The 23049-nt window shown below is 35.9% G+C and overlaps 1 protein-coding gene across 1 annotated transcript in view; it reads left to right on the top strand.

Annotated features, from left to right (window-relative positions):
* mipol1 (mirror-image polydactyly 1) overlaps positions 1-23049 on the top strand; it is a 92613-nt gene that overhangs the window by 18630 nt on the left and 50934 nt on the right. Inside the window, exons 3-7 of the mRNA XM_048190950.1 lie at positions 10067-10151; positions 10813-10892; positions 15222-15435; positions 16740-16872; positions 20010-20115. Of these exons, the coding sequence (XP_048046907.1) occupies positions 10067-10151; positions 10813-10892; positions 15222-15435; positions 16740-16872; positions 20010-20115 (618 nt within the window). The remainder of the gene's footprint in view (positions 1-10066; positions 10152-10812; positions 10893-15221; positions 15436-16739; positions 16873-20009; positions 20116-23049) is intronic.

Consider the following 23049-nt stretch of genomic DNA (forward strand, 5'->3'; position numbering starts at 1 on the left):
CAGCTGCTAATAAGAGTATAGAGCTCTGACTAATTTTCCCTCAAGATCAGCACAGAAAAGGTCAAAAATACACATTCCATGTGGGCCTAGCCGTGGGTTAGTGAAGCATATTCCTCTTTGTGCTAAGTTCTTAATAACTCGTTCGTTAGAGAAGAGCATCATTGGCGTAGATTTGATCTAAGCACATGTACGTGAGCATGTATTCGAGAAGAGACAGTCATGTGATTCCTCTATTGTACATCAGCTGCTCTGTAAATATTTGCAGTGATGTACATCCCTGAACACACAATACCTCCCACAAGCCTCTCCGCATGTGTCCCACAGTAGCACCGACGTCGCCCAAGTGCCTGTGATATCCGAATATCACTCATTTATATGAACTTTGTTTGTTCCCCAATGTCCTCCAGTTAGAAAAGAACCCTGGAATGTCCTGGAGTGTTTTCTCACTTCAGTCTCCCGCTGTTTAAAGCCGGTTTGTTTGAAGGACAGGTCGAAACCGCGAGCATCACTCATCCTTAAGGGTGAAAAAAAGAGAAAGGCTGTGTTTGGATTTGACGCTTCTGCATTGCCCAAAGTTGAGCTTTGCAGTTCGTGTTGGAGAAAGGATTTCCTGAACAAAGGAAGATGTGTTTGTTGAGGATCCTCGAACCACTAGCTATGTGTGTGTTTTAGCGCCGGGCGCTGAGGTGACATGCACAGCAATCACAACGGATTTTGTAGCCCTTTCAATGTTGCTTTGAAAAAGCAGGGTTAAATTTTGACTTAATAGGAACATTTTTTTCATTGATGGATGTTTAGGGAAATTATGGGAATATTTGTGATGTCATTAAAAGGATAGAAGCATCTGAGTAGTTTGCCAGAACTTGTTAACAAAAATTACAATGGAAAAGCTTCCACTAAAACATCTAGTTACTATAGCTATTTTTACTAATGTTTAGCCACGATGACTTAATATTGATCTCCTGCAAACAATCTAAGAAACTTTTTACAGTGCTAATAATAGCCTATGAGCTTTTTAATAGCAAATGCTACATATTGAAGGTTAGCATTTCTGTTAGTATGTCCAAGCAGATATGATTATTGGCCAATATGTGACCCTGGACCACAAAACCAGTCATAAGTCGCACGGGTATATTTGTAGCGGGAGCCAACAATACATTGTATGGGTCAAAATTATTGATTTTTCATTTATGCCAAAAATCATTAGGATATTAGATAAAGATCATGTTCCATGAAGATATTTTGTAAATTTCGGACCGTAAATATATCAAAAATTTATTTTTGTGAGTGGATATGCATTGCTAAGTACTTCATTTGGACAACTTTTAAGGTGATTTTCTCAATATTTAGATTGTTTTGCACCCTCAGATTCCAGATTTTCAATAGTTGCATCTCGGCCAAATATTGTCATATCCTAACATAACCATACATCAGTGGAAAGCTTATTTATTCAGATGATGTATAAATTTAAATTTCAAAAAAGTGACCCTTATGACTGGTTTTGTGGTCCAGGGTCACATATGATAACTTAAAAGAAGCAAAATATGATCTTATTTATCCATCTGACTGGTTTATTAGCTCATAATACTATTATATTTTGGTGGATGTATGGTTAACAAGGTAAATTAAATGCCTTGATAGTGAAGCCATTATGTACTTCAGCATTAGTTTAAGTTGAAAACATTGATAAAAGTAAAAAATATCTCCTAGTTAATAAAAATTCTGTCTGTAACTGTAGATATGGATGATATATAGATATTGTAGCGCATAATGTGCAAAACATGCAAAACTTGCAAAAAAGGAATATATAACAGGTTATTACTTTTTTTAATTATTATTTATCCAGTGTTATTATTCATAGCAATTGTATTCATTCTAAGGAGACAGTAACAAATGTACAAAGACAAGCTGTCCCATCTATTCATTTTTATTGGAGAATGGCTGTAAGATAATGAGTCGAAACTTGCGCAGCTTTCAGTAGAAACGACACGGAGTCGAGAAGGCGAAACACTTGGCCGGAATGTCTTTCATAAGACAGCTGACCTTGAGTTGACTCTTTCCCTGAGCCCCACCTCTCCTGTTTGGCGTCTCTTCGATGAGTAATAACAGCTTCACGGCTGGTGACGCCACCTTGCACTAGTTTCACAATCTTTCATGCCACAATAAGGCATTGTTTTCTTTATGTTTCTGTGCCCAAGTTAAAATGCTTTTAAACTCGTATGTGGAAAGGAATGCAGTTGAAGTGTTTTGTTTTGTTTTGATCGGCGCATGAGCAAGGGTGGTGACAAATGAAATATTAATATTTTTATCATGACACACAGAACACCTCTGCAGGAAAGACATGCATCCTTTCTTCAGATCTTTGATTTCAAAGAAATATTGAGGGAAAACATCAGTTAAAAAACGTGAATTGAGTTGCCTTTTTGTGCTCCAGAACTGTGAGTGTGTAACAGTGTTTGAAATATGAGCGAAACCTTCCTTTGCTCGCATATCGACTGCATTAAGCTCATCCTTAAATAACTCTGTTCTCCCTCCCAAATGTTAGCCAATGCAAATCTCAGCTTAGTCCATATTTACACAGCCAATTTTGAGGTTACATTCAGCAGATGAATTATCCAATCGCTGAAATATTCACTCTTGACATCGAATTGTAGAATTGAAATAAAATGTGCTGTTTGTCTAAGTGCTTACAAATACAGACCTTTTAAAATTAATTTTTGATGAATAACTGTGACAACCTTACTTTGTCAGCAAATCATGCTGTCGAAAGCTGCAAAATTTGCTCCAGGTGGATTGAAATGAATCATTTTCTAAATAATGAAAGCATTGGCGTAAAACCAATGTTTAAGAGAAGTACTGGTACAAATATTTAATCTTACGCTGAGTTTAGTGAACCCCTGAACTTTTGGTTGTTTGAAATATAGGAATTAAATTAAGAGGTTATTGGTAGTGGTAGTACAACTGAGACAAAACCAGCATTCTGTGGTGTGAGTGGGTGATTGAGGTTGGAGGTCAAGGGTCAGTTCGTGAATATAAAGCATGCATGAAAGTAAATTTTCACTATTTCCAAATTTGATATGAATAATACAACTTTGATTTCCTTTTCTAACTCATTCTTTTGTTAACATGATATGAGCAATAACACTGCATTCACCATTGCAATGCACAGAATTGTAGGATGAAACCTATAAGAGATGATATTTTAACACTATTTTTAAGAAGTCTTCAATGACGGAATATATAAAATAGTCTTTTATTCAAATGAAAGTCATAAAATGCAAAAGAATCCAGGTGCATTTTGAAACGTTTTAACTAATCATCTTGTAATGAATGTCACTTCAGTTCTACTTTCTGAGTATGAATTATCATATCCAGTAAAAGACAGAACAATATAATGCAAGTGCTGTGAAAGGCTTTGCCACAAACTCGCTGATATCGCAAATTAGCTTTTCACCTCAAAGAGAAAAATTGTCACGTTTTAATATTGTATTTTTTTCAGTGTATCTTATGCAATGATTGCAAATAGTATTTGAGTGAAGCCTTGATGCTAAATTGAATTGTTTTTGGCGTGAATCATATCGCTCGTGTCATAACTGATAATTGACAGGATCAATCACACAATACAGAGCATTCAGGGTTTATCCTCTTGCACATCTTGGGGGGCATTTTGCCCGCTTTTATTCATTCAAAAGCAGTGCTGGCTGTTTAAAGGCACTTTTGGGGTGGGGGACGCGCTTTCTTTATTCCTAGCATGGCTCACGCTTCTCTCGCACCCAAATTAGCTGGATATGGGGAAATTGAGGCACTCATCCTGGCAGATTTGGAGGGTCATTTCTCCTCCCCCGTTAATGCAGGAGGATCAGTGAATCGCGGCCTGATAGACGCCGCCGAGGACGGATCCATCAGAGAGATCTGAGATGCTAGCGCTAGCTCATTCCCACAGGCTCAATTCAATTATCACTGCGTCTGCTCTGAGAATGAGCTTTACGCCCGTCCTGCTTCACAGATCCCACTCTCCCTGCTAGACGTCTTCATCATCTAAGAAACATAAGGCCTACCTGGAGAATTTTCAAGTAATGCGAGGAATTATGCTTTGATTTGAGAGACTGTGTAATTATAGACCTTCAATAAAGTGACATTGATGGTCCTGTAGGATTTTTAATGTGTTATTTTGATGAGTTAATCTTTTAACTCACCACCTGGCAGTAGATTGTTCAGAGGGAATAGTTTTACAAAACTATTATATACATATCTCCAGTAAAATCTGGATGGGTTGACAAAGTCTCATTCATTTTTTTGAACTAAAATGTTTTGTTTTTGTCGCCGGAGGTGATGATGTAACTGAATACAAGTAACCTTTCCAAGTAGGGCACAATCTTTTTGATTTATAGCCCATTTGAGTGGGTTTGTTTGCTGAAGGTCCAACAAGCTCAGTCTAAACCCCCTCAAGTTTTATCTTTGATCAGTATTGGTTAATCATCTACTTGAGCCAATCAATATTTTTAGTTAAGAGTTCCACAAGTTAAGAATTGTTGAGTAATTTTTATTTTGGGATTTCAGCTAAATATGAAATCAGAGTACAAAGTTGGTTTTTGTTAACTTCACTCTCAGCATCCAGCAGGTGCATTTGAAGAATCATTAACTTTTATTTGTACTGTCTGAATTGTAAATATATAGTTATGATTTGTATAGTGTATTTGTATTATGGTCTTGGTCTAGATTCAAAGACTGACATTCTGCAAATAGATAAAAATGACTATTAAGTATAAATAAACATTTTTTTTTATATATATATATATATATATATATATATATATATATATATATATATATATATATATATATATTACAGCAGGGTTCAGAAGTCTGAGACCACACTGAAAAGCAGCCATTAAAAAATATAATTTTTAACAAAAAAAAACAAAGACATAAAATAATTGTTGAGTTTGTGTTTAACTCTAATGCAATATTCCTAATACTAAGACGTTCTTAAAATCATGTTAATTTTTTCAACACAACTTTTCACCCAAATGTTTATGCTAATTTTATTCTGAAAAAAAAAGCCTTTTTATTATTTGTTAAATGAAAGCATTTTCAGTTGTGGCCTCAGATTGGCCTTTTGAATCCCAATTCGTATAGTTTGACTTATAAGTTTAACTTTATACGTTTTAAAAATGAAGTCGTTTTTTTTGTCTCCATTCCCGTTCGCTCAGTTGCAGATATGTTTGAGTCAGAAACAGTTTTCACTAATCGGCATGAACAGTTGGAAAATGGAAAATAAACGCCAGCCCTCCAGTGAGATAGAATCAGTCTACAGTACATGTAACTGATTGACAAAAAACAGTTTCTATTGTTAATATCTGTCAGCGAGTCAATAAAATCTTTTGATCCAGGAAAAGTCAAGACCATTCAAAGCTTCACGACAGCCCATGACAATCACATTACACGACGGGGTGCTCCCAGGTGCTTGTGCACACCTCCCCATATAAAAGAGCCTGTTTATCCATATCAAATCAGTTCATGTCTGCCTTTTTCATGCTGTACAATTAAACCTGCTTTAAGACTCTCTCCACATTAATGTCCGTATCAAAATTCATAAAGAATCGGTAAGACGAGAATCCTGAGCTCGTAGATTCGCAGGGATTTCGCATGAAGCCCGTTTAATCAGGATAACACTGTTATTAATATTCATAAAGTCAGCTGGAATACAAATGACAGCCTGAAGAATCTGGAAACTTTTTGCGGAGGAAATGCATTAAATGCAGCTTAAAAAATTAATGGAATTTAGTTTATATTAGAGGGAAACGCCAACCCCCCCTCATCGAGCGATTGAAATTGGGCTTAGACATTTCTTTTTGAAGAATTCCATCTTTGACAGACATCAAAGGCATTTTCAATGAATGCGACGCATGAATGGTCATTTAAAAGGATTTAAAGACATTACACTGCAATAATTGTACATGAATAATAAGTAGCCCACCGAGGCAATTAGCTTAAAGTCTACAAGACAGGAAAATGAAGATCACTGAGCGACAGCAAAGGACAAATTGAAATGAGAAAAGTTTGAAGGAAGGATAAAGTGGCTTTAAGTGGCAAATGCTGTTTTGTAAGATTTGAGCCGTCTTTTACATTTGATGCCTGCCTCTAACCTATTAATGTTTCTTTATTTACTCATGTTTTATCCCTGTGAAGGAATATTGATGAAATATTACGTTATCTGAAGGAAACGATAGTCCTCTTTTGTATCTTTTTCACGTTTCTAGAGAGTTGACTGATATGTTTTTAAACTACTCTAATGGGCACACAGTCATAGACTATTACATTGTATTTGACACAGACACACACACAGACACACGTGTTGGGTTTCCATGTTTTATACGGTCTTTCCACAAACATAATGATACTGTTCAAACTGTATATTCTATCCCTCAACCCTAACCATACCCCTACACACAGAATGCATTTTTAAAAAAACATAATTTTGTCTGATTATAAGGTGTTTTCCTCATGGGGACCAAAAAAAAGTCCATTTTATTCCCATAACAGAGGGAATACCAGGACTACACACACACACATATATAATATTTTTAAGCTGAATCGTTTATTTATCCACTTTTATCATCACAAAATAGAATTGCAGAAATAATCTTCCTCTATAAACACTCACTATGTCTGCTGCCATTGGCCCCGCCCTAACCTCACACCATTGGTTTACTTGAGACAGTGATACAGTGTGCCACAGTATTTACATTTTTTAGTTTCTGTAATATTTTAACATTCAAAAAATCACCCAAATTCAATCAGTGGCCTTAAACTCAGCTTTGGCTACTTTTAACTGTTTAACCATATCAAGTTTGTGATTTGGTAATCATTTGAGCTTGTTGAAATAGCATCTTTATTCAGAGGCATAAACTATCATTTGATTTGTATCAGATCCTCATCTAGCCGTAGTGCCACTGTTTATACACAATGACTGGATATTGGCTTCATTGTAGCACGTTAAACTCTGCAAGATTTGGCGTGAATGTAATTTTCGGCACTGCCCTGTGAGCACCAAGGCTAATAGCTCATTAATCTATCATGAAACTCCTGCAGATTATGTAGAAAATGTAGATGCGATGCTAATTCACCATCTGGAGCGTCAGCCGCAAAGAAACAGGCCTCCTATTGCACTCAGCACAATTCAAACTTTCATTAAGCCGGAACGAGCTCTTCCCTGTTTTTCAATATCGGATTATTGGATAGTATCAGTTTCATTAAGTTTCTTGGGGGTGATTCTCTCAGGGAATGGTGTCAATCAATGAATCGGTCCAAATTTATTTGGTAAAGTGATCTTTTCGGAGAACTGTTTAACGTGTCTCGCTGAAAATTACGTGAACATCAAAAGGTCAGGTTTGTATGCTTTGTGTTGTTTTTTTCTCCTTTCTGTCTTTTCCAAAGCTGCTTTCTCTTGTTAGTGTTAAAGGATTACCAGGCGTCTTAGCCATACCTACTATCTTTAGTCTTTCTTCATCCTCGTCCTCCTCTCTTTCTCTGTGAAAGTGCGGTGCGCGGGGCCAGCTCCCGCTCAGAGTCTATCACTGAGATTAATGGAGCCCTGTGGTGTTTGGCACAAAAAGCCAGTTGTCCGTTCACGCCTGACTGTGTCTGAGCTGAATAGCGTGTGAGCGGTGTGAGCTGTGTGTGCTGGCTTACAGCGCGGGGATAACGTTCCACTGGCATCTGCCCCAGGGGTCACCCCCACCCGCCTCGCGCACAACCTCCCAAGAGCACTCACTTTTTATGTCTTCTTAGCTCTCTTCTGCCAACTTTCTCTCATGCTGTCCGTCATCCGCTATATCGTTTTCGTGACCTTCTTTTCCTTTTCCCAAGAAACTGATCATCGTTTGTCTTGTGCTATACCATCTTTAAAGGTTCCAGGAAATAAAATCGCTAGATTTGTGGATTTCTTTTGTGTTCATTTATATGCTTTGATAGTGTACTCTTAAACGTTGATAAAGTGAACCTTTTGCCGTGTACTCTTGGAAAAAAAAGGTTCAGTGGGGTTCTATATAGAACACCAGGGTTCTTAACTCAATTTTAAAGAACGCTTTATGCCAAAAAGTTTCTATATAAAGAGAAATGTATTAAATGATTGTATAATACGTTCATTTTGTATTTTCTAGTGATAAAGTATGATTACAACTGCTTAATTCAGACTTTAATTTATTAAAACTAAATCCATAAAATGATTATACTTCAAGCACTTGACAGAATTTTTTTCCCTTTAGTGGCAGTGTTTCTCTTCCAGGAAAACAGTCCAAAAATATTAAACCTGCACTCATGGGCATGTCCAAATTTTTGTCTAATCTTGTCCAAGTTGCTTTCAATATAGCAAGTATAGTAAATCATGGTTCACTGATACGATGTAAACTAAAGCCTGTTGGGCATTTTAAAAAGCATATTTCGAGATGTGTTTTGCCACCACTTGCCATCAACCACACAGTAAAATTGTGAAATATTATTACAGTTTAGTCCTGTGACCAAAGCTGAATTTTCAGCATCATTGCTCCAGTCTTCAGTGTCACACGATCCTTCAGAAATCATTCTAATATGCTGATTTGGTGCTCAAGAAACATTCATTATTATTATCAATGTTGAAAACTGTGATACATTTTTTTTTTCAGGATTCTTTGATGAAAAGTAAGATTAAAAAAAGAGCAGCATTTATTTGAAATAGAAATCGTTGTATTATCAAAGTCTTTAATGTCACTTTTGATCTATTTAATGTGTCCTTGTTGAATAAAATTATGAATTTCTTTAAACATAAAAGATCTTACTAAACCCAAAGGTAGTGTGCATCAAAACAGGAAACAAAAACAGTGTCCATCAAGTTATTTCCTAAGCTCTTTTAGTAAGACATTATGAGAGCAGATGTGTGGAGTACAAAATGTTTCGATCCAGAATTTCTAACAATCTTTCCAAGCCAAGATGCAGGATTCCAATTGAAAATATTAGGTAATTTTTACATTTCATTGGATATGGTAAATGTCTGGGAAACTGATTTTTTTTGGTAGGTTATGTTAAGCTCGAAAATATTGCTTTGGCTAGAAATTGCTCTTTGTGAGTGTTTTTTATTTTATTTTATGTATATATTTATTTTTTGTTTGTGGAAAATCCTAGTGTTTTGGGAAGTTGGAACCCTTGAGAATACATTTGTTTTCCTTACCTTTTCTACAAAGTTATTCCCAAAAAATAACCAACCAGGAAACGTACAGTAACACAAGGGAAACATTCTGCATTTTGCTGGGTTCAGTCCAACTGTTTCTTGAAGATGTTCTGCACTCATTTGGTTTGTAAATGTGACGCCACAAAGCACCTGCGGTTGACAGAAGTGAAATTGTTAGTGTTAACGTCTGTAAGCCCTCGGTGTGTGTGTTGTGTTAAGAAGTTCTTGTCTCAGATGCTCCACCACTAGAGGGTAGCTCTCCACCACGGCTCCTACCGCCAGCGAGCAACAGGCTCTGCCGTTTGAATGTCAGCGTTCCTGCTAATTGCCTCCTGTCTGTTTGTTGCTTGCTTATGAATTAGCTTCCGTTCACGGAACTAAATTATCCACCATTATTTAATTACACCTGAGTAGATGACGCTTTAATTGGCGGTTCCTGACTAGGATCTGATATGGCTTGAGCTGTATTAAATGGCTGTTTACTTTTCTGATAGCGAAAAGCATTAAAACGATTGCATGGTGGGATTACGCTTTGTTAATTGCCCGCGTTCATTAGTCCTCCATAAACTGCGAGGTAAAGCACTGGTACACAGTGGATGAGATAAAGACAAAGTCTTAAAGCATAATTTCACACGGCAAATTAAAAGCCGCCTGTCTTGTTTTGCTGCCTCTACTCCAGAGGTTATTAAAGATTGCTCTCCACCAAGCACCCCGAGATCATATTGACAGGCTGTAATTAATACTAACCTTTCTAAGTCTAATGGAAAAGAAGTGAGCTCGAGCCTGTGATGAAAAGCATTTTTTTTTTTTTTTTTTTTCAGCAGTGAAATTAATCATATCCCTTCTATATATTTCCAGCTAATCCTAAAGTCAATGAAGAACTGAAACAAAGGCTGCCGTCCCCTGTAAAGCACCATTGTTCAGAGACCACACCACAACTTGGGTAAAGATGCCTTCCTCGGCTCATTTTACAGTGTTTGTCAATGGCTTTCTTCCACATGTTACAATTAAGGACGATTTTTTAATATGTGCGAAATGTTTATCAGTGTACATTGCAGGCGATGATTACACGCTGTAATATCTTTGCAGAGATGTGTTTTCTAAATCCAAAACGGTGTTACAATATTTAAAAATCGGCTGCTACTTTAGTTTGTTCATCTTTAGTGCAACACAAATGTAAATTGATTACAGGTGCAATGTTTGCAAGTTTAATGTGCATTGGAAGATTTTATGTTAATTATTTTAAAGCAATTCAGTACTGAATTGGCTCTCGTGTTTAAGTTTATGGCTGTGTTTGTAAAACTTGACTTGTAAAAAGAGTTAACTCTGTCCTCTTTGGAGTCAGAACTCTTGAAGGTCTTTGATATTTGCTTCATGTCCTAGCTTTACTCAGCGCTTTGAAACAAAACATGCAGGTCCTTCAAAGCAGTGTCATTGATGTACAGTTTGTCAATATCCTGTACCTGTCTTCACCTGAGAGTGTCAGACAAAGCGTCACACAATGCACTGCTGTTACAGTAGATATTCAAGGAGACGAGCAAAAAAAAGTGGGTTGATTTTATATATTTGTTTTGCATGTTCATCATTTTCACATCTGTTTTCAGATCCTCTATAGGAGAAACTACCTCAGCTACATCCCAATGTCAGAGTTTATCAAAAGCCCTGGAAGAAAAACTCATACAAGGTAATACATTATAATTGGTGTACATGATAATTGCATTTCAATCACAAGTCATAACAAAAATAAATCACATTGTCATTTCGCTGTTATAAGACTCTTTGTAAATGCCAATATCTTGCTTTGTCTGTTTACTATGTAGATATTAGTGTCACAACCATTTCTTGTCAGACTGTGTCTGTTTTCATGACTAAAGGCTTTCCGAGGCCTAAATGCTCTATACAATGCATTAACGGTTTATATGTTATTTATTTATTTATCTACGTAAACATTTATTTACATTATTCTATAATGCCGGGCCGCTGCATAATAACTTTACCTAGGCCATAACGCTGTGGAAGAGCCACTATTTAGATAGACTGGTTGGAATGACAATGAGAGATAAACAGAGTATTTACCAACCCTTCACCAGACGCTCCTGATATGCAAATTTATTCTGCCTCACTGCTCAAATATACATTTGGGCTGTTGGTGAAACACTTCAATCTTTTTGCAGGCGGTTAATCAGCCTGTGTTTGATTATTAGTGACAGACATTAGTAAGATGGCACGAGACTGTTGGAAGTTGTATTCTTTAATCAGGAGTGAATGGAGCAAATGGCCATACAAGTGTTCTCTCCTCCTGTCTGGTCATTTTTTTTGCCCCATTTATCACGTAAAATGTATTTTTATAGTGTTGTGCACAATTCAGAATTGAGTTGAGAATACCTTTTAAATTGCAATTATGTTTCTGAACTTGAATTGAGGCAGTAAGCAGGAAGCAGAATTCAAATTTGCATTTAAGCAAGTAGAATTACATTTTTTAAAACATAATTCATTTTTTAGTCAATGTTAATTGATTTTTAATTATTGATTTATTTCATTAACATTTATTTTATGGTCCCCTGCAACTGGAAAAATGCTCCAATTTACCCCAAAGTCTTTAAAATGGAGGCAAAAATCTTATAAGATGGAACAGCCAAGATATCTGTTCTTGCCCATTTTGTTGTAATTTGGGACAAATGTACATAATTTGTTGTATGGCTATATTGCGATATTGGTATATTACAATTCAGTAAATTCCTCTTTCTGTCATTCCAGTTCAGCCTCATTTGGCCAATTCAAATTCACGCTCGTGAATCGTATGGGAGCCGGTTCTTCAGTTCTGAATTTGCTCTTAGTGTTGAGTTTAAAACGAGAGTCCTTTCTCACTTGGTTCCCATAGGAAATGGGCCTTTACTTTGCACGCTTAGATTAAAAGCCCCGCTCACCCCATTTGTGAGGGAAATGGCGCTTTAAACACACATTCTCAGGGGCAGTTACCTTTGTGAGAGACACCCAGAGAGGGAGATAAAATTAAAGAAGTAACCCAGGTTAGGGAACAATGTATCCAAAAGTCGCATATTTGCAGTGTGACAAAGGGCTCCTATAAGTGTGTTTGGCGTTATTATTCATGGTTTGAATTTGGTGTTTGCACGGGTGAGTCTTACGGGGAATACTAATAACTGTCTCCAGCAATCCTGAGAGCAGAGCCCTAGCAACAAAGCCATGAGGCAGACCTCCCTGATCTCGACTTCAAAACCTGACCTTTCGCTAAATAATTGTGGCGGCTAAGCTGGAGCTTTTTGGACATCGTGGTCGCAAGACTCGAGCATCACAACGCATTTATTAACACAGAATGATTTCCCCCTTTTTTGATGCTTTTGATTTAACCGCTCCGTGTTTGAGTTTTGCTCAATTTGAATTGCATTGATGTTGAACTGATTTATGTATATTTTATAATCGCAGGACAGCCACACTGCTTTTTTTGTGTAGCACTTGACCCTGTGCATGCATACTATCTGTTTAATTTGCTTGTACTGTGTAATTTTTTTTCATGCTATAATGAAACCATTTGTTGGTCGATTCCGCTAAAGTGTAAACATTTTGGCTTTGTGGCGTTATCAAAACATTGTTCTGTTTGTTGAACATCCCGACCAGCCCAACCCAGCAACACTGACTCAACCAATGGCGTGAGTTTGGGGGCTGTTTGGCAGACCAATGGCAGACATGGGGTGTGTTCAGGAAACCTGTTTGAAAGACATTATTATTTGTACATAATGCAAATTGATGCAGAAATTACACATTTCACCTTTTGATGTAACACCCTCTGCTTCTCACATTACAATTTCAAGTCTGTATCTTGACCAGTTTTGCCTTCACAAATTTGCACTCGTTTAAAATGTCTCCGATACAAGGGCCGTCGCTCTTCAGTTTTGATCACAAACAACCCGGGGTACATACAGCTTTCCCTGAGGAGCAGAGCCCCGCTTCAGAAAAGCTGCCAAAGAGACAGGCCTCTGTGTTTGCCTCTCTGCCTGCATCTCTGGCCCTGAGCGCTACAGAAACATTGACAGAAGACCTCGTTTCCCCCTCCTGCCAGTCACTCGGCATGGATCGCCACATTCCCTCATGAAAGACGGCCAGACCTAGTTTCCTTTTCAGAGAGCTGACGCAAACCAACCAACAGAGCTGCCTTTCAAACCGTCAGACTGTAATCTCACAGCAGAAGAATGGAAGTCTTATATGTTATGGTTGCAACGTCTTTCTTGTGGGTTTTCCTTTTCGTTTAGCTTCTAAAGCTTTTTCTGGATGCTAAAATAATTTTTTCTTTAATATGCAGAGTCAGATGATTTCTCTGAATGGTGTGTTTTGAGCATCCAATCATTGATTCAACCAATAGCATTAGTTTGGGCCGGGATTATCTGTTTTGTCCACCAATGACAAGTGGAAACCTGTTTGAAAACAATCACTATTTTTGCACTAGGTTGTAATTGTGTTGGATATAAGAAGTGTTGGAAGGAATTGTTCTCCCAAAAATGAAAATTCTACTATTATTTACTTGCCTTGTTCCAAATCTCTGCTCTTTTCCTCACAATGAAAGTCAGTAGTCACCAGAGTCTGTTAAGATCCAAAAATAAATAAAAGCTCCATAATATCTAAGTCATTTGTTTGAGAAAAAGCTGAAATTTAAGTAGATTTCTTTTCTCATTGATAAACACGCATGTTTGTGTATTCAAATATAGCGAGTCAAAAATGATCACACCAGATTTGAAGTCATAGACCCCAAATGTCATTTGTTCTCATGTGTCTCAACCAATCACAGCATGCCGTATTTAAATCTGTGAATTAAAGTGTTAGTTCACCCAAAAATGAAAATTCTGTCATTAATTACTCACCCTCATGTCGTTCCACACCCTTAAGACCTTCGTTCATCTTCGGAACACAAATTAAAATATTTTTGATTAAAATTCAATGGCTCAGTGAGGCCTGTATTGCCAGCAAGATCATTTCAATGCCCAGAAAGGTACTAAAGACATATTTAAAACAGTTCATGTGACTACAGTGGTTCAACCTTAATATTATAAAGCGATGAGAATATTTTTTGTGTGCCAAAAAAAATAAAATAACAACTTTATTCAACAATATCTAGTGATGGGTGATCTTAAAATACTGCTTCATGAAGCTTCGCGGCTTTACGAATCTTTTGTTTCGAATCAGTGGTTCGGAGCGCATATCAAACTGCCAAAGTCACGTGAAATATTGAAATTTCGAAACACTTATGACGTAACGTTTACTGAAATCACGTGATTTTGGTGCTTCGAAACAAATGATTCGTAAAGCTTCATGAAACAGTGTTTTGAAATTGCCTATCACTTGATATTGTTGAAGTCGTTATTTTGTTTTTTTGCCGCACGGAAAGTATTCTCGTCGCTTTATAAAATTAAGGTTGAACCACTGTAGTCACATGAACTGTTTTAAAAAAGTCTTTAATAGCTTTCTGGGCATTGAAAAAGGAAATGATCTTGCTGGTAATGCAAGCCTCACTGAGCCATCGGATTTTATCAAAAATATCATTTGTGTTCTGAAGATGTATGGAACGACATGAGGGTGAGTAATTAATGACAGAATTTTCATTTTTGGGTGAACTAACCCTTTAATAAATAAGCAAACAAGGTTTGAGAGCAATGGCAGTAGTGAAGATTTTCAGTGAATGACGACTTAAATTTCAAATTCTTTATAAATGTTGCATTATAAATCAAATGCACTTATATTATCTACTTTTCATTGCAGAAATGAAAAATGTTAAAACAAAATAATCAGTTAGAAATGAAGACATACTTTGCATCCCTCTTTGCATCCTCCTGTGATATTACATAGCACGCCAAATCAATAGTCATCACAGTCCAAATTTGGTAATAATATGGTGCAATAGTCTAGTGGACTACTTTAATGATGCATTACAGCACCTGCTGGTATTACTAAAGTTATTACTCTGTGCTGTTGTGGTTCTTTCTTACTCTGTTTTTCTGTGCAGTATCTAAGACTCCCAGGCCCAGAGAAGGTTTGACGCCCAGACCCCCTCCACCTCCACCCGTGCCAGGCCCAGTTGCAGCTGAAGTGAGAATCATGGAGGAGGAGAGACGGTCTCCTCAGAGACCTGCAGCACAGCAGGAGCAGGATATTAACGAGACAGCCAGCAATCCGGTCCACGCACCTCACGTCAGCAGGGCAGGGTCTGCCACGCTCAGGTCAGGAGAAGAGAGAGACTGTAGCTGTCATGTGTACACACACGAGCACAGTCGGTTACACTGAAGCGTAATCTAAATCGAATTATTTGCACTGAAAAGTTCATTCTTAGTTTAGTTTGCTGCTTTCTCATCCTCAGCCTTTGTTTTTTTACTTTTTACATTTTTTTAAAACTGTTTTCTTGAGTTGATTTTATTTTTTTCTGTTGGATTGAAACAATTCTCCAATGGCTACAATTGGCTATGTTCAGAAATACTATGCAGTATTTGTTTTTTTGTTTTTGTTTTTTTTTAATATTTGTAAAACAGAATGCAATAATAAATGTTGTCATGTGATCTCACTACTTTTAATATTTAATTCTAGTAATAAATAGTTATAAATAAATTATGTATACAATTAATAAAATAGTATTGCATATGTAAAGCGCTTTGAGTACCCAGAAAAGCGCTATATAAATGTAACAAATTATTATTATAATTATAATTATTATTCTATTTATTATAACAGTTTTTTATAACAGTATATATATATATATATATATATATTTGCATATTTATTTCTTATTTTAATATTTACAAGTTATTTTTATTCTATTTTATGTAAAAATGCCTTCACTTTTGGCAAGCTATTCAAATAATAAGTTTAGACATGAAAAAAAATTGTCATTCTTGAAATTGTCAAATGACGTACATGGCATTTTGGGACACATTACACCATGTAGTGTGTTCTTCTGTATTGCACACATTTTTACAAAAGTAGTAGGTCATCGAACTGTTCCATGTGTGCAAAAAATATGTATTCATGCACAGTATTTTTATTGTATGTTCATATCTTTTAAAATAGTTGGTAGCATCCATTGCAAACATATCCTCTATGCAACAGTTTTGAGTACTGTTGAGAAGGCCTTTATAGAATGTGTATATAGCAGTAATATTCACTTTTAGCACTGTTGTCCATTATAAGATGATTTTAATTATGTCACAGCGTGAATCGTCCTGTGATAAATATAGATTTCAATGCATTTTCTTCGCCTCCTTAATAAGAACTGAATCGAATTCCTGGCTACAAGAGGGAAGTAATTTACCCTGCAACACAGTGCAGTAATACTTTAATATTACCTTAAAGGTCAACTGTATGATTTGACTAATATCTCAAAGTAAATAAGTCACAGTAATATTCTTGAAAGTGGGAGACCGCATCCCTTGTGTATTTGATAATTGCATGTCAGAATGTGATTCATTTTTTTGTTGCCCGTTTGGGAGTCTAATATAAGAGCGTTTCTAATGAACTTTTGTCTTTTCTGAAGGCATGCTCATGAGGACCAGGGAAATTCCAAAGTTACCAGTGACTCCAAAAAGCCAGTGCCAGTTCTTGATAAAGAGAAAAACATTGCCTTCCTCTTGAAGGAGCTGGATTCTCTTAGAGTCCTCAATAAGAAGGTGAATTCACACATTAAGAAGTTCTTAAAGTCAGTCACTCTGTGCCTAAATAGTGCTTCACCAAGGCTGAATTTTTACTTGAGTTGATTTGGAAACTGTTTTGTAATTTGCTCGTCCATTTAGAGACAAGACTAGCTGTCCTTCTTTGATTGGTGGCATTTGCTTCACGATTGTAGGTAGTGCAGTACTTGAAAAATGATTAATGAAAGTGTTTAATAACCAAATTCCCAGTGGAGTTAGTGCTTACTTCTATATTGCAATGGCAGGACTTGATTTAATCCATCAGGAATTGATTGCATTGTAAAAAGTTCTTGCTATATGTCAGGTGACCATGGTTGGAGGGGAAGCTAAAAGGGCAGAAGACCTCTAGTAAACTGCATTTTATTCTGCATTATATTCTTGCTGCATCATTGTCCTTTCAGAAACATCAGCAATAGGGCTAGAGCCATGAAATGTTATTAGTGTCTGTGGCATGTCTGCACCCATCTGGAGTTTGAGGGGCCGGAGAGGGGGGAGACCCTCTTAAACAGCTGTAATTGATGTCCCTGGTTTGCAAGTAGTTGTGACTCCTGACAGAGGGGCAGGAACATGTCCCAAGAGTGTGTTTTTGCTGGCAGTGATCTGAGAGAGCCCTTTGAGGACTCTGGCCTAACCCCATCATGTTTTCAGAGTCCGGGAGGACAAAAACAATCGGGATGAAAATATTTAAGACAGGAGGTTAAATCTATCATTCAGATGCTCGTAAAATATCACTCACCAATCCAGATTTACAGCCAAGACGCAAGAGTTCCTCTTTTTTTTTATTTAAGACATCCTGAATTATATGATGTAGTGGTACAAATACAAAAGCTTGACAGTGGTTATGAAGTTGTGGTTGACTGATATTAGCTTTTCAATAAATGCTGGGTGGCCAGTGGGTGAAACAGTGCATATATATATATATATATATATATATATATATATATATATATATATATATATATATATAGGGCTTGACATTAACTTTTTGCTCACCAGCCACTGTGGCTAGTGGTTTCCCAATGTTACTAGCCACTAAGCATTTTTACTGGCCACAATTTTGACATCAAAACCATTGGGCAAACTGCCATATAGATATTTGTAATATTTTCTCACAATTTGGCAGCAGGTATATTAGGCTGCTGTCACTTTAAAATATAATGTATTTCTGTGATGCAAAGCGTCTGAACATTCCTACCTCTAGGGCATTTCATATAGGCTACTATATTTGTTATATTATAGAGCCTAAATGTTAATGTGCAGTTGACAAACTATACATCATTAACCCTCAGGGGTCTGAGGATTTTTGGGGCCCTGGAGAAGTTTTGACATGCCCTGACATTTGTGCTTTTTTCAGTTTTTCATAAACATATTAATGACAAAAGTGTCATTACACTGTATTCAGCACAAACTAGGCTACAATAATATGTGAGGAACATGTATGTACATGTTTGTGTTTTTGAAGGAATAACGTTTATGCGTGGTTATTGAAAAAACAAAAAACTCACTGAGTCACTGAAATAAGGCCAAAAAAAATATATTAAAACTGTGTTCACAAGACTTCTGGGTATTAGAGGTTGTAGACTAGAGTTTTTGCTTCAGAATGAAAACAATAGAGAGATTTAAATTTTCGAAGACACTTTTTGTCAAGAAACACAGTATGCGTGGAGGCGTGAATAATCATGAATAATGGGTGATTCTCACCTGAGAAGACAAAAGAATCGCATAATAATGACCTGAAATGACTTGCATATTAATGAGGCCTTTCAGTCAGGTAAGCTGTGAAAAAACCCTCTGTGATCATGCTAATAACAGGATTAAAGTCCACTCAGGACAAAAAAAAAAACATGATTTTTGTGATCTCATGCATGCACGTATTATTGCACATGATATGAAGAAAATTTTGTATAGGCCTATGTTAAATTAAAGTACCAGTCAAAAAATTTAACACATTGCCATTTTAATGTTTTTAAAAGAAGTCTCAAGTCTCTAACCAAATAATGGTTTTCTATTTTAATATACTTTAAACAGTTAAATACACACAAAATAATTTCAAAATGCCGGTCTTGGCGAGTATTCATGTAAAAACAGTGAGTTATATTTTAAATGAACACAAACAGTTGAGAAATAAAACGCATTTGTAACAGTATAATGGATCCATGCTTCAGGTCTTAAGAACAAGAAGCAGTGAAAAATAATTCAATTTATTCCTGAAACAGGGGAGCTTACTATATATATATATATATTATTCTGTCTAAATGTTACAATTTTTTTTGTTTCATTTTTAAAGCGTACATTTTGTTTTTTCAAATTCTGCCATAACATATACTTACATTTATTTGATAAATGTAATAGATGTAAATGTAATAGTTCACAATATATAAGTGGGCTTTATTTCCTCTGCCATTCTAAAGTTTGTGGCCAGTGTTTTGAAGAAATTAATACTTTTTTTAATTCAGCAAGGATGGATTAAATTGATCAAATGTGACAGTAAAATATTTACATTATTACAAAAGTTTTGTGTTTTAAATGAATGCTGTTCTTTTGAACTTGCCATTCATCAATTTGTAATTCACTATGGATAAAAGCATCTGCAAAATGAACAAATGTAAATGTAATAAATGTCATCAAAGAATCTTGGGGGGAAAAAAAACTGACAGTTTCCACAAAGATGTTAAGCAACACAACTTTTTCAACATTGATAATAATACGAAATGTTTCTTGAGCATCAAATCATCATATTACAATTATTTCTGAAGAACCATGTGACTCTGAAGACTGGAGTAATGATGCTGAAAATTCTGCTTATAAATAGAAAACTTTTTCAACAACAACCAAAAAAAAACTAAAATAACTTGCCAATCCCAGACTTTTGAACAGTGGTATATGTTTTAATTTCAGGGTAAGATATGACCTGAAATGTTCTGCAGTTTCATTATTATTACTATTTTTATTTTTTATTTTTTTTATTTTTTTTGGTAAACACAAACAAAACTGCAATTTCTGATTACCTACTAAGCAGGTACATTGTTTGTTTATTTTGGTTGACCTCATAAATGGGACAAGGCTAAACTCAGACACATGTGACTCAGTTATCCTGTTTTTTTGTGTATCTTTAGCTCCAGGACAAGTTGGCGCTGAAGGAGAAAGAGTTGGAAACCAAGCTACTGGACTCTCAGCTACAGGAGGCCGAGCTGGAGGCACGAGCCAGCGAGAGAGCAGCAGGTAGGATGAAGAGATGGATAGATGACTGGTTGGAGGGAATAAAGAATAAGTAGACTTGTTTAATATGGCAGACAATCAAACCTTTTTATGTGAGGTTTTACATTGCATAGATCTCAAAAAGCAAATGTCTGACCTTCCAACATAGTCGAAAGATAAACACTTTTAATTAATTAGTTAGTACATGTCAGGAGAACCCGAGAAAAGCACACTTTGACATTTGTAAACATAAACCAATATGTCTAACATAAAGCGCCCTCATTAGGAGTGATCATTCCTCTCTCTAACTGATTATTTTGTCAATGAAATCTACACGCTCCTCACCTTTGCTGAACAAATATTTAAATTTAGCCGATATTCACTTTTCGTTTGATCTTAACTAGCTAAAAAGCGCCATTTCACAGTTTGTTAATTAAATGAAAATACTTGACACGTGACATATATGACACAATTAGGCAGCCAAATTGTTTGTTTAATAAGGCGATGATAATGCATGTATTCGCCACACTCATTTCAATATGATTTGTATGGTTCGGGTTGGAGATGTTTAATCAGCAAATTCTAGCAATATTGATTTGCTTTGTGAACTTTGTAGTGGCTTAGTGTGGGAATGACTGTTTATCGTGCAGGAAAAAATTGATGCGATTTGATGGATAACAGTGCCGCTTTCGGTGGGATTAGAGATGGTGGTAAGGACCGTTTGGTAATGCCAAAATCCTGTGGATTTTACCAAATTGTCTCCTTGATTCTTAAATTTGGTGCAGGTCAGGTTGGCTGCGTGAATTAAAATCAGAGGTTTGATTAAACCTCTCTCATTTGGAGACTACTGTGTTTTTTTCATTAGTTTGTAAATTCCTTCATTTATTAATTTCTTTGTACCTTCATTGTTTGTTCGTTTGTTATTGTGATCATTCCTATATGTGTCCTCTGTCCATTTTAATTCATTAATTCCTTTGTTTGTTCATCCATTTAGTCATTTATATTCGCAATATTGCTTTGAAAATTGGCTCATGCATCATTATGTTTGTTAGTTCATTTCATTTATGTTATTTGCACATTTATTCTTTCGTTCATTGTGTTTGTTCGTATATTTGCTAGTTGTCTTTGTTCATAATAATGCTTTGGAAATGCTCATGGATCATTTTGCTCATTAGTTCACATTTGTTCATCCATTTGTTTGTTTGTTTGTTCGATTAGTCATTTAGATTTGTTAGCAGTCAGTATTGCTTTGACAGGTCTATTCATTCATTCATTCATTCATTCATTGTGTGTTTCATTCATTCATTCATTCATTCATTCATTCATTCATTCATTCATTCATCATACGTTCCATTCATTCATTCATTCGGTTTTTTATTTTGTTCATTCATTCATTCATTCATTCATTCAGTCATTCATTAGTTTTGTTTATTCATTCATTCATTCATTTGTGGTGTGTTCATTCATTCACTCACTCATTCACTGTGTTCGTTCATTCATTCATTCATTAGTTTTGTTCATTCATTCTTTCATTCATTAGTTTTGTTCATTCATTCCTTCATTTGTTGTGTTCGTTCATTCATTCATTTGTGATGTATTCATTCATTCATTCATTTGGTGTGTTCATTCATTCATTCGTTACGTGTTCATTCATTCATTCGTGGTTTTCATTCATTCGCTGTGTGTTCGTTCGTTTGTTTTTTATTCATTCATTCATTCGTGGTGTGTTCATTCATTCATTCATTCATTCATTCGCTGTGAGTTCGTTCGTTCATTCATTTGTTCGTTGTCTTCATTCATACATTCATTCATTCGTGGTGTGTTCATTCATTCATTCATTCATTCGCTGTGAGTTCGTTCGTTCATTCATTTGTTCGTTGTCTTCATTCATACATTCATTCATTCATTCGTGGTGTGTTCATTCATTCATTCATTCATTCGCTGTGAGTTCGTTCGTTCATTAATTCGTTTTTTGTCTTTGAACGAAATTTAGTCATTTATTCATTTCAGTTATATTTGCTAGCGATCTTTGTCTCTATTGCTGCTTGGAGATTCTGCCATCAGTATGCCCTTGGACCTTTTTTGTTCGTTCATCGTTCATTCGTGGTGTGTTCATTCATTCATTCATTCATTTGCTGTCTGTGTGTTTATTTCTTCATTCATTCATTATGTTCATTCATTCTTTCATTCATTTGCTGTGTGTTCGTTCATTCATTCGTTACGTGTTCATTCATTCATTCATTCATTCATTCATTCGTGGTGTTTATTCATTCATCTCACTGTGAGTTCATTCGTTCATTAATTCGTTCCTTGTCTTCATTCATACATTCATTCATTCATTAATTCGTGGTGTGTTCATTCATTCATTCATTCGCTGTGTGTTCGTTCGTTCATTCATTCATTCATTAATTCGTTACGTGTTCATTCATTTATTCGTGGTGTGTTCATTCATTCATTCGCTGTGAGTTTGTTCGTTCGTTCATTCATTCGTTCCTTGTCTTCATTCATACATTCATTCATTCGTTACGTGTTCATTCATTCATTCGTGGTGTGTTCATTCATTCATTCATTCGCTGTGTGTTCGTTCATTCATTCATTCATTCATTCGTTACGTGTACATTCATTCATTCGTTGTGTGTTCGTTCGTTCGTTTTTTCATTCATTCATTCATTCATTCATTCATTCATTCATTCGTGGTGTGTTCATTCATTCATTCGCTGTGAGTTCATTCGTTCATTCATTCGTTCCTTGTCTTCATTCATACATTCATTCAATAATTTGTGGTGAGTTTATTCATTCATTCATTCATTTGCTGTGAGTTTGTTCGTTCATTCGTTCGTTGTCTTCATTCATTCATTCATTCGTGGTGTGTTCATTCATTCATTCATTCATTCACTGTGTGTTTGTTTGTTTGTTCATTCATTTATGTTCATTCATTCTTTCATTCATTTGCTGTGT

This window comes from Megalobrama amblycephala, linkage group LG5, assembly GCF_018812025.1.
Source record: "Megalobrama amblycephala isolate DHTTF-2021 linkage group LG5, ASM1881202v1, whole genome shotgun sequence".
NCBI classification, from domain to species: Eukaryota; Metazoa; Chordata; class Actinopteri; order Cypriniformes; family Xenocyprididae; genus Megalobrama; species Megalobrama amblycephala.